This window comes from Buteo buteo, chromosome 1 (assembly GCF_964188355.1).
Source record: "Buteo buteo chromosome 1, bButBut1.hap1.1, whole genome shotgun sequence".
Classification (NCBI taxonomy): Eukaryota; Metazoa; Chordata; class Aves; order Accipitriformes; family Accipitridae; genus Buteo; species Buteo buteo.
In genome coordinates, this window is record NC_134171.1 from 76,418,026 (window position 1) to 76,434,523 (window position 16,498).

At 41.9% G+C, this 16,498-nt stretch overlaps 1 protein-coding gene across 11 annotated transcripts in view; it reads right to left on the reverse strand.

The window, feature by feature from the left end:
* Nucleotides 1–243: 243 nt before the first annotated feature.
* Nucleotides 244–16,498, reverse strand: part of JADE1 (jade family PHD finger 1) — a 46,278-nt gene continuing 30,023 nt past the window's right edge. For all 11 annotated transcript variants that reach the window (XM_075036593.1, XM_075036536.1, XM_075036567.1 and 8 more), the window contains 6 exons: nucleotides 13,701–13,912; nucleotides 12,077–12,244; nucleotides 11,348–11,464; nucleotides 7,147–7,677; nucleotides 4,814–4,931; nucleotides 244–3,893 (listed from right to left, as the gene is read on the reverse strand). In XM_075036593.1, coding sequence (XP_074892694.1) covers nucleotides 2,992–3,893; nucleotides 4,814–4,931; nucleotides 7,147–7,677; nucleotides 11,348–11,464; nucleotides 12,077–12,244; nucleotides 13,701–13,912 — 2,048 coding nt within the window. In that variant the 3' untranslated portion in view covers nucleotides 244–2,991. The remainder of the gene's footprint in view (nucleotides 3,894–4,813; nucleotides 4,932–7,146; nucleotides 7,678–11,347; nucleotides 11,465–12,076; nucleotides 12,245–13,700; nucleotides 13,913–16,498) is intronic.

The window sequence follows — 16,498 nt, forward strand, 5'->3', positions numbered from 1 at the left end:
TTCTGTTGGTGGGATAGGCACAGCTGTCAGTAACAAGACCCTATACTATTCCTAACCAAAAAAAAAAAAAACAAACCAAACCCAAACCACTTCTTTCTCTTGCAACCACAGTGTGGCATTTTGTAATAATCCAAATTAAATGCTTATTTTAACCATGAAAGTTGTTCGGATCATTGCAGTGAAGTGTTTAAAAACCCAAACAAAGTAACTACTGCAAATTCTAAAACACTGCTGGCAAGGATACTGCAAAAATGTACAGCATTTATTCACATACAGACAAAAAGGCACAATTCTACTGAATATCTTAACAAAAAATACAGCTGTCTTCAACTAGGTCTTTATAAATACTTCAGAAAAGGGAGAAAATAAATACAGGATAGGGCCATGTAATATAAAATAGTCATCTCTACATATACTTTTTATTTCTATCTGTTTGTCTTCATGCACCTTTTTTAATTAATTTCAGCTGAATGGACACCAAAGCTAGGCACGTAGTGAAAAATCTTCTGTACAAGGTTTTACAAATGTAATGACAATTTTCTCAAATTTCTGAAATTAAGATTTATACACAACACGTATAACCCTTCATTTAGCTTTGTGTGAGTTTATAACCTAACAAATGGCATTCCAGGCAACTTTACGGAAGTTCAACTAGCCTACAGTTTGACAGAATACACCAATCATCATAATCAAAGATCTCTTGGTCAGTCTGCACAAGGAAAGGTAATGCTTAAAAACAGAAATTCAGCAAATGGTTCTATCCCAATAAAATACAGGGCTGGGTTTGTATTGTCACTGCTGTACTTACAACACCTCTTCTGCTGAGCGCTAAGCATGGGAGATGAAACTAACCTACAGAGCTGGTCACACTGCGGTCGTCTTACAGCTTTTTTGGTTTTGGTTCAGCCTAACTTGAAACATTAGAAAGCTTATTAACCTAAACATCGGGGAGCAAAACAGATAAGGCATTAACTCTGCACAACATTAGCATTCATAATAGTGCAAATTAACAAGGTACCTCTTTCAAACTGGTGTGAGGTTGAATGTTTACTTAGAATCCAAATTTAGATTACTCCATCTATGGCTTGACAAACAATTCCCTATACGGTCATGAGTTTCTTACAGAAAGTAACAGTGCCTGTCTGGAAAATAATCGGGATGTTGAGTAGAACTTACCTGCATTTATCTTTTGTCTGTCTGTTGTTGTTTAATCAAATAAGTACTTATTCTTTTAACATGTCCCAAGAGTGACTACCTAATTTCAGATTCACCAGTTTGACTGAATTTCACCTCTGTAAGTCATGAAGTTAATCTAACTTCTTAGGACCAGCAATGGTTTTTTTAAAGGTATGCTATCTTACGCAAAATTCCCCTTCCTCAAAAGGTTAAGACTTCTGAGTTTTAAAACAAAGGATAGGGATGCACTCTGTTGAAATATTTAATCAGGTGATAACTTGCATAGCAAGATAGGGTGTTAATAAGCTTTTTTTTTTTTTGCCTCTTTTTTTTGGTGATTGAATCCTCTGGAAGACAGTTATGGCAGAGTTCTACTGTGTTTTAAATGTTCCCTGCTGAAGAGGCATTAACAAGTGAGCGGATGTGATAACAGCAGGCTAGGAGTAGAAAAGGGGGGGGGGGGGGCGTGTTGCAGGGAAGGGGGTTCTTTATGCCTGTCCTTCTATAACATGTTGCTGCTGAAACTTTTTCACCAGTACATACCTGACTTATATCTATGCAGAATTCCAAAATTTACAGGTTCCTAACGCTCCACTGTTATATGTGCACTCTACTTGGTACAAAACAGTATCCTAATGATCTGCTAATATTATTGCTCACAGCTTACTAGTTATTGCCATTTGCCATTATTAAAAAAAAAGGTACACTATCAGAATATGAGTTCCCTCTTCCATCAAATCTAGTCCAGAATAGAATGAAATATTTTTTCTTCTTTTGACTGTAAAGAGCTAATCACAATTTATTGCCTCTCCATTTTACTCTGTTTAAAAATATATATTCATGTCCACTTTAAAGCAACCCTTTAGTGTCATAAGTGTGGCTTTCCCAGTACGTACCATTAGTGCATATGTGGTGGGCTTTGGGAAATCCTACCGACTAGTGCCTTAGAAATTATTTTTTTCTTGAATTGTCATCAGACTCCCAGAGGCAGGTGACTGACTCAACGGTGAAGGGTTACTCCACGGGCTGCCGCAACCCACAAACCTGCGCCCTTTCTCAGACCTTGCTCAGTCTGAGTCTTTCCAAGCTGCTGTTGCACTGCAAGGCAGCTGCAGCCCTGACCTGTCCCTTCCTCCTCCTCCAGTATAACGTCACGGTTCAATCTGGTCATCTCATAAGTAAGTGTCTTGACATGTAAACTCTGGAGCTTATGGAGGGTTTTGAGCGGCCACCTATGCTCAGACTGAATGCAAGAGAAAACACTCTGCCAAGAGGGGAAAAAGACCTACCACCATCCAAGGAAAGTGACCATTTGTAATGGGGTTTAGCAGTGCAGTATGGTTGAACAACCATCTTCCATTCAATACACACTAGTTAAATTAAGAGCTTGTGCTTTTCCAGAAGGCAGGGGAAGGCAGTAAAATTTTATCAGTGCTTCTTAGCTACAAGGGATGAATGCAGCCTACTTCCCCCTACCCACCCTAGCCCCTTCTAAAAGGTTTTCATGAGTTATTTTAGTGTTCATCACAAATCCTATTATAGTAGTGATGTCATTTCTCTGCTTACTCAGGAAAGTTGCAAATAAAGGAGATTCAAACTTCTCACAGAATGGGGGGGGGGGGGGGGGGGGTAAAAAAAAAAATCTTTAAGTGCATGTAAACATGTTTATACAGCTCAGGAATAATGGGTTATCGATTTGTCAATCTGTAGCCACGTCTAAGAACTCTCCTCTCTCACACCAATAAATAATGTGGAGTTGGCTTGTAGGCAGTGACTCTACTGACCACGGTGCTGACACCGTGTCCCTGTGTCCAGTCAGGATGCCAGGATGCTTCGCCTAATAATGTCCGTCCTTCTGCTGATAGTGCTGTTTGGACTGAGCCTCTGCTGCCTGCACTTTTTTTCAGCCACTTCAGTCTCTGAGTCGCTCATTTCGACATCGGGGATGTACCCATCATTCTCACTGTCAGGCTTTAGCTTGCTTTTTGGCCTGTCCTTCGGTGAAACTCTGCCCACGCCCAGGTAGGGGTAGCTGGAGTTCTGGCGGCAGGTCTCCTCCGGGCTCTCGCCCTGCTGTTGCCTCTCCCCCTTCTTTGGAATTCGGAATCCGCCCCAGTTTTTCACTGGGCTCGTGGGTGTCGTAGGCACTTTAACTACTGTCTGAGTAGAGTTTACTTTGACAAGCCCCCCATTGCATTTAGGCACTATATCCCTCCGCGTGCCAGGTGCTGACCTACCACCGGAGTGGTTCACAGCCCTTTTATTTTCTGATTGCCTCTGAGAGAGTTCTGTGGGTCTCAGTGGTTTGTGGTTGTGTTTAGAAGTCTTTTCCTTTAGCTCTGCCTTGATCACCTCGCACTGGGGACGATTGTCTCTTCTTTTTCTGTGGTCTGGTATAACTATGCCATTTTTCTGCTGTGCTGATACAAGCCGTGTTTCTGCAAAGGTCTTGTCAAAATTTAAAAAGTTACCTGGAGCTGCACCGTCTTCCCTTTGGCTGGGCTGCCGCAGCATGGATTTGCTGTCATTCCCAGAGCTGTTTCTTACTCTGTCTCTCTTGTGTGTTTTTTTCAAAGAGTGGCTTAGAGATGTGCCCATTTGTTTCCTGAAGAATGCCGAATGCCATTTCAAATCCTCTATCTTGGGGGCATTGGGGCCTAAAGATGGACTATTGAACAACACCGTGTTTTCCATTGAGGAGAATGAGGAAGGCACACCTAAATGGAAACAAATTAAGACAAAGTCAAGCAATTCCATGTCTGGGTAAATAACTGCTTTTGCATGCACCTATTTGAACTCTGTTCCTCACACCTGACGTTCTTCAGCATAGATGGGTATTTGGTTGCCGACCCAGCACCTTTACGTCACGATTATGCGGCTATGTCGTGGTTTGACAACATTAACTACTGGTGTAGTTTACTTTCCCATAGCTGTGCTGCACCTAATTGCACTTGTAGCAAATAGAAATCCTAGCACTACTCTATCCCCTAGGACAGAGACAATCCTCAGAAGAGGGGGAGGAAAAGCAATCAGCAAGTGGAGCTGATTGATTGATTCTGTCTGAAATATGGTTTATTAGTTACTGAATACTTTAAGGATAATCTAGTTAACGCAGTAACTGTGAAGGTATTCATCTTCCTGAGAAAAGACTACTGTCAATGAGATTAGGCAGAAAAAAAGTGGTGTTGTAAAACCAGAGCACTACCTTTTCAAAATTCGTTTCTTTAAACTGCCATCTATGATGCAAAGAAGCACATACTAAACACTAATGCAGCGGCACTAATAAACTGCAGACTTACTAGGTACCATATGGCACTTGAATGTAAGTCATGGTCTCTCTGTCATACGGGGTCATTAAAGAATCACACCAGAAAGGCTCTGAAGCAGCAAGCCATTCAGTGCCCCACGGATAAGAACACAGACTTAGCAGTTTCTATAGCAATGTGCCCCCCATTAGAGCTACACAGATTCTCATTTTTCCTTCCAATCTGCTGATGCATGGTGGACTACACAAGATTTTAATGAGAATAAACGAGGTCCTGTTTGTCCTTCAAAATTAGCCAGTAGCCTGTAACCAAACCTTTCAATGCTTCTGCCTCCTGTGGTCTTACATGAAAAAGGTAACACTGAAGCATACCTGAAACTCTTTCTTGTTCCAGCTGCTTTGCGTAGATATTAAATATCTGCTCCTGAACTTTGCAAACAGATCTCTTGATTTTTTCCCTTCGGGTCACCATGTAAGTGAGATTACGCACCTAAAAGACATCAAATCGATGAGTTTTACAGGAATTATTTTTCTGTGATGTTGTCAGTCTGTGCTTTGAATTAATTCAGTTTAAGTACTATACGCCATTTAAACAAGTTAGTAATGTATTTAAATTTAACCTTCTTCAACACACTTCTTAGAAAAGAGTCTTAAATACCATTTAACTGACTGATTATTCCATCAGACTTGGGAGGGCCACAGCACAGAAGTAACTTCCGTGAACACCTCAATCCTGTACATACAGACAGGAACTCTAAGAAATGCTGGAAATGCTTAAATTGACTCAGTATTAAATAGCCTAGCACCAGTTGCTTCTTACTGTTTGAGACACAACACAGAATTATACTTAATTAATAGCATGAAAATGCGGAGAACTATTCAACAGTACCAGTCTTCGTGATGACCCTGCCATTGAAGTATGATTGATCTAAATGAAGGCAGGCCAGTCTCTTCATGCCGTAGCACAACAGAGGTAGCAGGGACTAGAAACAGTAACAAACTGATTGTTTGACTATCTCCGGGGTTTTTTTTAGAAGAAAACTACATTTCTGCCCTTAAAATATGACTGGCAAATCTAGACAGCTGTGTAAGTTTCACAACCTCCACTCTACTAGAGCTCAGCAGTTATTTCTTTCCCAGGCGAGGGAATCGCAGGGAAGTATACGTGGGTGTTCCCAAGGCTCCTCTCCCAGTTCAGTGTAGCTGCATAGAGCCTGGTGCCCTGTGGATTACAACTTTGGCGGCTGATCTCGCCCCCAGTGTAAGGAGGAGACGTTTAACAAGCATGACTGGTTTTGCTAAGGTCCTGCTCTATTGAAGGCTTCTAGTCCCAGGACAGCCAGTACTTTTACGTAACTGTCGTTACTCTGTGGATGTGAATGAGAAGGGGTCTGTCTAGCCCGGTACCCGCCCTGATACAGTCCACGGTCTTTTGTTCTTCGCCTTGTCTGATCCAAGCTGCACACACAACAGATACATCATGTCCACAGAAGTACCTGTTTCATTAGGTGAACTGGATGACACGATTTCAAAGTCTCTGTCTAGATGGATGATACTGTCACTAATGTCAAGTCATAAAGAAGTCTACCCGACTTTATCTTGACAAGGAAAAAAAAACTAGGCCCCATTTTTTACTTTTTTTTTTCATCCAAGTTATCTTGGATGTACAATCAGTGGGAACAACGGAGTAGTAAAGCATTAAAAATATTACTAGAATGATGTATCCTGTTTTGACATCACACTTAAAAATGGAAAGGATACCTACAGAATAATGTAAGATCCAGAGAACACAGTGACAAACTCAACTTATTTAGCTGATCAAAAAGAAGATCAGAAGAAATCTTGAGCACACGGAGCATAAATGAAAGATACTAGGTAGCAGCTACAAAGGATGCAGTAGATGCCTGAGCACCTGCTGTGCTGATTTGAAGACTAGATGAAAGGCTCTAGTTCTCCCACAGGTTACTGACGCTGAGGTAGGACCTCTTGAGCCGGGTTCTGTACGTGGCCTATAAGAGCCATATGCTGTACAGATGTAAAAAACTAAAATAATTTCAGTACTCTTTCTCGCTCTAGCTTATCTTAAACTCTACTAGTTAGCCCCTAAAAAAAACAGAAAGGAAGGAATTTGGGTCCTTGCAGGATCAGATGTACTTAAAACACCAAACTGATCCTACAGAACTGTTCTTTAAACATTCAGAACCTAATTGAGTGGAACATCATGTGCCTCCTAAACCTACTACAGAGACAGTCCAGTGAAATGTCCTCCTACTACGCTGTGTCAATGAGAAACATCTGCAGAGCAAGGTAAGCTCCATAATCTTTTTCCTTCTTGTGCACCAGGAAAGGAGCAGAGAGAGCCCTTAAAGGCTAAAAAAGCTCTAGCCAGGGGTTGCAGTACAGTCCACAGCCATCAGTGTTAATCAGTAAAAAAGCGTAAGCAGAAATACAACAATCCAGTTATAAGGAGAGTGGATTCTACAAGCCAAGACCTGCTGGCCCTGTGAACTAACCCTCTACTTGAAGAGGGTAACTGATGTGCCCTGCAGAAATTTAGTGTTAACCGTCTTTCCCGACAATAACAACGCTAAGATGCGGCATGGAGTGCCTGCACGCGAGGGCAGTAACTGAAAGCATCATTTGGAAAGGTGACTAACGAAGGCTAGCGCACCTCGCACAAGCGCGGGGGCAGCGCAGTGACTTACCCGCTCCAGATCCTGCCGGAGGTGTGTGAAGAGCTGCAGTCTTCTGAACAGAACATCCTGTTCCCGTTTAGCCAGATTGTCCTCTTCATCCTTCTTTGGGGTAATCAAAGGCTTATTGAAGTTGGCTTTTCTCTTCAGCTTCCAGTACTGGTAAAGGAATCCCACCGGCTCCTCAGGCAGCCGCAGCGCTTTAGCCACTTCCAAAGACTCAACAAACGTATAGAACTCATCCTCCAGCTGCTGGAGCTTCTGCTTGCGGAGGCTGACCCTGTGGGCCTCCTCCTGGTTTTGATCCATGCTGTGGAAAGGGTCGATGTGGGCAGGAAGAGAGCTGTCCTGAATCCCATTCCCATTCTCCTGACTTGGGCTTTCACTGAAAGTCTCATCATCCGTTTTCTTGGTGGAGCTGTGCTTGGGACAGTAAGACTTAAATTTCACCTCATCGTTCTCTGCCAGTATGGTCTTCATCTCCAAGCCACGGTCAAATGCACAGGTGACGTGAAAGGCTGTTCTGCAGTTCTTCACTGAACACTACAGAAATTAAATTAAAATTAATCAAATATAAATTTAAGAAGCCACACTACCTAAAATTGTTCAAGCAGCCAGGACTGCTTTGGAAGAACAACACTGTTATGGCGCTCTGCTTCTAAGCTGCATGTACTTTCCTGCTCTCTTTTAATTAGGTTTACGATTTAGTGCTTTCAGGCCAGGCAATGATCAAGTGGCCCAGTGGGGCAGGAATGGTTAACCCCTCCCTAGCCCAATCACGCTATTCAATAACCAGCAAATCCACAAGAGGAGCGTTCTTACCGTCTCCGGAGCCACTCACATAAGGCAGTGTTACACAAAGGAAAACGTTCCCCCTTTGACTGTGCCAGCATGAGAGAGAGGGAAAAACATCTCGGCGGCTCCAGGCCAGTCTGGTACTTTTAATTAAAAGTCTTTCCCAGCACCTGCACCCCGTGCTACCAAAAAGGCCTCCACCAAGGGGAATTTTTTTTTTTTTCCTGTTACCCCTATTTTACAATGTGAAATATTAAATCACTGTCAGTCACTACTGCACTGACTGCAGCCTTCACCTGGGGGATGAGGAGAACAGGGAATTCAATTTTTTGTCATCTTTCTTCCCTCCCAGTGAACCCAGCCATCGTGGAGTGACAGGCACTAGTTCAGCTGATTTAGCACTTCATTTCAATTACATGTAACTTTCTCTTGCAAAATGCTGTCATAGCTATTGCCAGCCGCAAACTGAAAGGTTTACATATATGTATGTATGTACATGCGCACACGCATATATATGCTTTTGTGTCAACTCACACCTCTGCCTCCAGTGAAAAGACGTTAAAAGTGGAAATGAACATTAACTAGGAGGAAACAAAACTGTGCTTAACACAAGTCATCTAACCTTAAAGAGAAATGCATTGCACTAGGATGTTTGTACAGTACTGTGTAAAGAAGCCAAATCTCTTTTCTCCTCCGGGTTTTCCTGCTCAGGTTGACTCGGCAGCCAGATGGCACATAAAGGTACAACAGAGTTTAAACTGCCGAAGTTTCAAATGAACATTCTTTAGTAAAATCAACATAGAAAAGGAATTAAAAAATACCAAAGCATCTTTTGCCCTTTCCGCTCTTACTAGCGAACATGGCAAAAGCAGCCCAACTGGAACACCAAACAGTACAGGAGAGTACTTTAAGCCACGGTTTCCGGGCTGCTATTGTCTAGAACAATCAGCTTGTAGCATGGCTAATATTTTACTGGGGGAAGAGGGGAAAGCCTGCCTCATCGGAAGGAAATCTGCTGAACCTGGGAGAATATGCACTCTCGTTTTTCCCAGCTTACTGCAGCTGCTTTCTGCCCAGCCTAACACATACTTCCAGCTGCCGGCTTTTCTAATTGTTGTGCTCATCTCATAACATCTCTGGAGAATCAATCTCTCTCAGTTCATCCAGTTAACGCTACTTCCTTTCTATTGCAGTGGCTTTGTGTAATGTTCTTCTCTGCTGTATGAAATTTCACAACACCAATCTATGTATTTCTCACTGCTAGCTTTAATGATACCAAGATTTATACAACTCCTACAACATGTCAGGCAAAACTGTAATTTGTTTGTCTCTGCCCCAAATTTCAAATGTAGAACTGTCTGAAGTGGTAGCCATCGTGCCTACATGTCATCCTGTGTCGTCACTGGACGGGGAGAGGTGGTATCAGAAGAAATATGGAAGGACACTCCCCTGCACACCAACATACATAAATACTCAAGTGTTCAACTTAACTTAAACTACTGTAAGTTAGCCCTCAGAACAGGTCTGGAGAATGGACAAAACAGTTTCAACTACGCAATGGTGGCCAAGAGGAAGGGGACAGCTCTGCAAGGAGGTATTACGATTGCAAATTTATATGCTGTGGACAGATTTATTTTCTCTACTTAACATTGACTATTTTATACATGCCTTAAATGGAAACGGACTGATAGGTTTCACTGGAACTACTGCTGCATTGCTGTTTTAAAACTTTTTCTGGCAACCTCATCAAATGACTCAGAGCAGAGGAAAAAAGGAAATGGATAAAACCTAATTTTAAAAAAGTGCAGGACTTTAGAAATTTCTGTGTCTTACCATCATGGATCCTGTAACATTAGCCTAGCCACAAAATAGAAAGAGCTTTACTTCTTCAGACTCCTTACGAGACAGTAGTATCTCCCTATCTGTCTCAGGGAGCTTTCTGAGGATCATTTTGCTGAAGTGTATGAAGCACACCTTGAAGGTGAAGAACATTACCACAACACTAAGCTATACTTTGTCTTTTTCTACACAATCACAACATGACTCCGAGTGGGTCACCTGTCCTTACTCTCATCATTTCTTCTCAAGTAAGCTAGATCAAAGTCTTGTCTCGTGTCTCAGGAAACCAAGTCATCTCCTCTTTCAAAAATCTAGGGCTTGGTAACGGGTTTTCTCAATCTCTCTAGATTTTAAAATTGTTCCTAAAATTATTATTTAACATTTCTGAGTGATTTTCCACTGTAAAGGATCTGCAAGTGCTTTACAGCTAGCAACCCAATATAAATATGCAGGTGAAACCACACTGCCCAGTCTGAAACACTCTGGTGCAGATCAATTCAGTTACTTAACAGCGACAATTCACAGGCTACGGTGAGGAAGGCTGAATCCAAATCCAACTGAAACTGCAGAGAGAATTTCCAAAGTATGCAATGAGACAAACTGGCACTGGCCCAAGAATGTGAGTTGTTGGTATGAAACAAATGGCTTCATAGTGCTGGCTTTATAGCTTAATTATTTATTGCATACGGAAATCATTCTTTCTGGAACTAGGAAGACTAGACATGCGTTTTGATTCTGCCCCGGCTTGCTGTTCCGGGCAGTCATCATCCCTGAGCTCAAGTGAGCACCAGAAGTCAGAACGGTAACGTGGCACTGCTGCTACAGCAATGTGAACTGGGCAACTCACACCCAGGAGTTTTTTTTCTCCTTAGAAACACTAAGAGCTCCAGAACCTACCCACAACCAACGGAGGAAATGGGGCTCATTTCTTCAGCTTGTAGCTTGCTTGAATTTCAGGGCAGACCAGTCAAACAATCTTTCTTTCCCACTGCTCAAAAAGCCTAATATTAAATGACCAGATATGCTCCTCAGCAACTTAAAAGCTGGACCAACAATAAAACAGTTACAGAAAAAACAGTTACAGCCGAAACAGTCCAATGTTAAGCAGTACCTAAAATTAGAAATTCAAAGCTACAACTAGCTTTATCATCAAAGTGAAGGTGTTCACTTCCACTGACTTCCCTGAGAGCTGGGCATGCTCAGCACCTTCAAAATTCAGGCTGTTACAGGAAATACTCAGCTCCCACTGAGGTATCCAACTTGTCTTAGAACTCGCTAAATAGGGACTACCAGATAAGTTTCAGCACAGCAGCTTTCAAGCTTCCTTTTGTATGTGGTACATCACAGAAATACAGGTTTTTTCCCTCTACTCAACAACATTTAAGTTTTATTTCAGTGTATTAATAAACATATCAGCGTATCTACAAATCAGGAATTCTTATGGGATGACCTGCCCAGAAGGTAAGAGCACACCAATACTCAAAAGCACTTTGTGTGCAATTAAGGCCACAGTAACAAACAGGAAATCAAAGGAATTCTGACAAAACAAAACACACGGATATCTGTGCAATTAAATTACCTGTATAGAAGCTCCAACTTTTTCATTACAAAGGCTGCACACCAGTGCCCACCTACTGCTGGGAATGTGAGAAACCTTTGTGATGGGCTCCATTTTTTCTGGGCTTCCGATGCTCACCTAAGAGAAAAAAGGTTAAAAAACGCAGAGCAACTATTACACTGTTAACTAAAAAGGGAAACAATTTTACCAAAGAAATCAAATTCCTTGGGCACATATGCAAAATTAGCGTGTTCCAAGTTCCTCAGTTTATAAAGAACTAAAAAAATTAAATTTCCTTTTTTAAAAAATCAGTTCCTCGCTGAATGAACAAAGCAGTTTCAAGGTGAAGCCCACCAATTTAAAATGTCATACAGGATGAATATTTTGATTATGAGAACCCACAGGAATTCTCACTGTCACATCCAAACCTTCCTGATTCACCTTTAAAGTTCCATTTACAAAATACAACGGTACTTTGTGTGCTTGTTAAATGAGCTTTGCCCGCAGCAAAGGCCTAATTTTTTGAGGCCTAATTTTGGTTGACAAAGGTTATTACTTCCTTTACAGAAGAGGCTCCATCCTGCCAGACTTTGCATCTAATTGAAGATCTTTTATACTGTCTTCCTAAGAAGTTCCACGTACATGCTACACTCATTGTAGCAACACACACTAGGTTGAACAGCGTTTTTGACAGATTTCTTCTCTCCCAGAATCACTGCAGCCCTGAACTCCCAGAGGGTTGGCACCTACCTCTGGAATCCACAGAGCACAACTAACGTGGACCCACTTGGTGCCACTGCGGGTCGGCTTCATGGCACCACCCTTCTTGGGACACAGCAAACACTTGGGCTGAACGCCAAGCGCGCAGGTCCTGCACAGCCAGCTGCCTTCCGGCACCTTCAGGATCCCGTAACAGGCCTGTGTTCCCATTTACAGAAAAGGGAAAGAAAACAAAGGAAACAACATGCATGAGCTGTTCACACGTAGCCTCTCGCAACTCTCAAAATGTTCTTTATGGAATTCTTAACACTATAGAAACATTAGCTTGTGGAGGATCTCAGGATGCTTTCATAAACTTAGCCAACCACTTTACCCATTCATTCCCCAAAAAGATCTTTCAGTGAAAGGAGCAGAAGTCATGACCAGCTGCTAGGCAAGAAAACACTGCCCACTTCAACTGGGGAAATGAAGAACATGTTTGCCAGCCCAAAGGGCAAGGGGACTGCTGACAGACAACCCTGCCAGCAGTGATCTAGCGTGAAGTTCAGTATCACAAAGGCTACACGTAACAGGAACTAGACTGTATCTAATTCAAAAGGCAAGAACCACAAATTAAAGAGCTCTGCTGTGCAATACTCAATGTTAATCCAAAGCACTGGGGTTTACTTCTTATTCAGAAGGAAAAGTGCAGAACAGCAACTAATTAAGACCACTTTTTTTTCGGTAGATTACATCTTTATGGAGACCTCTGTCCCAATTACTGTCAGTTTTACCCCTCTTAAGTTTCAGATTTGACATGATCCGAGACTACGGATAGAGAACCACTGCAGATCTAAAAACGCCACATCAGAGCATCTTGCAAGATAGCCACTTGTACCTTACAGCTGTCATAGGCATATTTCTTTATCATTAGTACAAATGCATTTAAGTAACACATGCAAGAAAATGCCACTCTTGCTCACCAGACACCACAGTTTTCCAAATACTGAATGACAAAGCAAACTTCTTAAAGCTGGGAGGGAAAGACAGCTGATAGGAAGTCATCTACTACAGTAAGAAGCATCCATGGAAACAGATATGCTAAAATTCTGTTCTTTCATGGCAAGACAACTGACATCTTACCTGCCACAAAAAGGTGGTATGTAATAGTGCTTCATTAGCTCAGCTCAGGTCAGTAGGTCCTCCATTAAATTAAATTGACTATAATAAATCCTACTAGTGTCCCTAGTGATTGCCTGAAAGTTTTTTCCCCTCCCTGCTGAGCCAAAGTTGCTGATACTAGAGGTGTGTTAGCCCCAGCAGTGTTCAGAAAGAGGGGAAAAGAATATAGCAAAAGTAGTGGCCAGGTGAGAATGTACAACAATACACATTGTGTATGTTTTGGAGAGGCAGTTCCTTACCTTGTAACTTCCTCTACACATAAGCAACACCATTTTTAACCCTCTTAGTGTGACATTTCTAGAATTATGTGTAACAATTATTCTTCTCAATTACGTAATTTCTGAATTCATCCCACCGCTCAATGGTGAGCTCTGCAACAACTTAACAGATCAACGTCTGTCACTGGAAAAAATCCGATCTGTTATCTTTAATGGTTTGGAAAAGTTTCTGTCACCACACCTTCACCCCCCACACTGTGCCCTGGCTGCCATACCTGGTGCACGCAGATATTGCATTTGTCACAAAACACCATTTCATTGCCATCTTCTCCATCTGGAGACTGACAGACATCACAGACAACGTCTTCATCATATTCAATCCCAAGTCCTTCTTCCGTCTCAATAGCATGACTCATGTTATCATAGCATCGTTGTTCAAACTCCTCTATGACCCTTTCCATCGTGTACTCGTCCAGCTCAGGCATGCCTGGGAAACAAGAGTTGTTATTTATTTAAAGGAAAGAGTGATAACCACCGCCACACCCAACTCCAGCTTCTTTTTTAACAGATGAGTAGATAGAGCCGAGCCCCACACGTACACATGTCATTCCTAGACAATCATGCCTATTCAAGCATGAACAAAGGAAACTGTGAAAAAAAAAAAAAAGTCAGAGAAGTCTTATAATTGTATTAAACAAACAGAAGCGCAGTATCCAAACCAATCTTTCAAAATCCCAAGAAAAACTTTCATAAACTGGTTTTGGCTTCCTGGTCATATTCTCATTTTTCCTTCTGGGACAGCACTGTCTATGGCTTTTGCTTCAATTTTGCAACCCAGATGTTGACTCTTTGGTGAAAGATTTGGGAGTATTCTGAACCAAAAGTGATGGGGGCAGAGGGGAGAAATCAATGACAAAACCTGCTAATGATACTTGTAACAAACTTGCAGTTTCTAACAACAGTTGTTGGGTTTTTACAAGTTCCAACACAAATGGGTGCAACCACAACTGAGGTCTCCATCAGACCCTGCTACACCAATGAATTAGTTTTAACAAGTGAAAAACACAGTTGTAATAAATGCAACATCAAATCTGGGACAATAAATAAATACAACATCTAATCTGGGATTTGGTCTTTTCAAACAGCATCCATCAGAAAACTATTCATAACACCACAGCTACAGGCTGATTACATTATAGTTTTCTATATTTCTATCAATTCAAATTTGTTCATTATATTAAATTACCACTATAGACCTGAAAAAATATCTATCACAGAAGCAGCAAGAAAAATATCTAAAAAGAGCATGGTGCTTCCCCCTCTGGCTTCCATCTCTCACTTGCTCTGACAATGGCTGTAATACTTCCAAGTCGGTACTACGCCAACATTTACCACAAAATCATGCCACGCAAACACCAGTGAAACCAAGAAGGCTATGCTACTGCAAATAATAATTTTCCTTTTGCAAAGTCAGTTTAGCACAAGAATTGCCATATACTTAAATCACAACAATGAAGGGTACGCTTAGGATATCCCACTTTTGGTCTAATTCCCAATACCTAATGTTTACTGTGACATACAGAAGATGGCAACCTCATGATGTGTGCTTTAACAAGAAAATCTGCCTTTCGGGTCTCCCTGTGAGTAACTGAGCCACAAATCCCACAAAACAAAGAAGGAAAAAAACTCTCTACCTCCCCCAGATCAGAAGACAAACACTCTACAAAAGTAATTCCAGCTTCCCTTACTGACAGGTAAATCCTTGCGGCAGAGATCAATGCATCTCATACTACCCAAACTGAGCAGCTGAAAGGTAGCAAGAGGGAACATCCAAAATCCTGCTGATGAACGACAGTGAATTTTGCCCTGCAGCCCACAAATATTGCACCAGCAAAGCAGATGCTGGCAAGTTTTATACCAGTTTGCAACTAAATGCTAACCTCACGATTGCTATCACTTTATAAACAACCTTTAGAGATATGTCACTGGCTGTGCACTTATAAGGGTTAAAAAAAGTGAATCAAGGGGCTGTGGCTTCAGTTCAAATGTTTACATTCATTCTTTTAAAGACAGAATATACATTTTCAGTACCTGAAGCACTCCCAACAGATACCAAAGAAAACACAGGGAATTCATAGCTGCAGGGATACCATAAAGGAAGTGCTACAACTGCAGATCAGGAAGTATTTCACTTTTCAAATGCCCATTAATAGTATCTGCAGAGTGCAGTGTCTGATAGAGCACCCAGGTTCATGTTTCAAGACCCACAATGTAGTGCCTGGTAGCGACAGGAGCATTTCCTTCCCTCTGTGTACAGCAAAACTGAGTGGATAAAGAATTAGAGCAAACAAACTACAACAAACTGCACCAAAACACAGCATGGAAGATCAGAACTGTGAAATTCTAGCTGTTTGGTGTTTCACGTGCAACGTGTACTTTGAAGGTTAAGTTGGTGTAGCAGAACGGCTACCACAGGGCTTCATGCACAGGTACATATCTGCATGAGGAAGAGCCCCTCTTGTGCGTTTTACCGCTAACGTTGCTTACACCCCAGTGTAACACTGTGCTAGCCCTCCTCTGGTTTTCACAAAAGACAGAGAGAGGGAATTATCTACATTGGATAGATGGGTATCAATTACAAATCATAAACAGTATTTTTAATTTTTCTTTGAAGAAAGCTAAGGGGACCTGGCTCAAGGCCAGGGCTCTGAGAAACCTGGTCTAGCGGAACGTGTTCCTACCCATGGCAGGGGGGGTTGGAACCAGATGATCTTTAAGGTCCCTTCCAACCCAAACCATTCTATGATTCTGTGACTTGCTGCTGCTGTTTTCCTGACGATAACTGGACAGGTAACCTAAACTCTTCAGTCATGAACTGTTCCAAAATCCTCTAAGCCCAACACTAAACCTGAGCAGGCCTGACTTGAGACCTGGAAAAAAGGCTTGGGTAAGAGACTGGGTCAAGGCTGGGTTGTCTGTTTCTTCCATATGTGGGTTTAAAACAGAGAAACTTTTAAAGAGTTACAAATGGTCAGTTTGTGGTTTACCAGGTCTTGAGTCATGCCGTGTACGG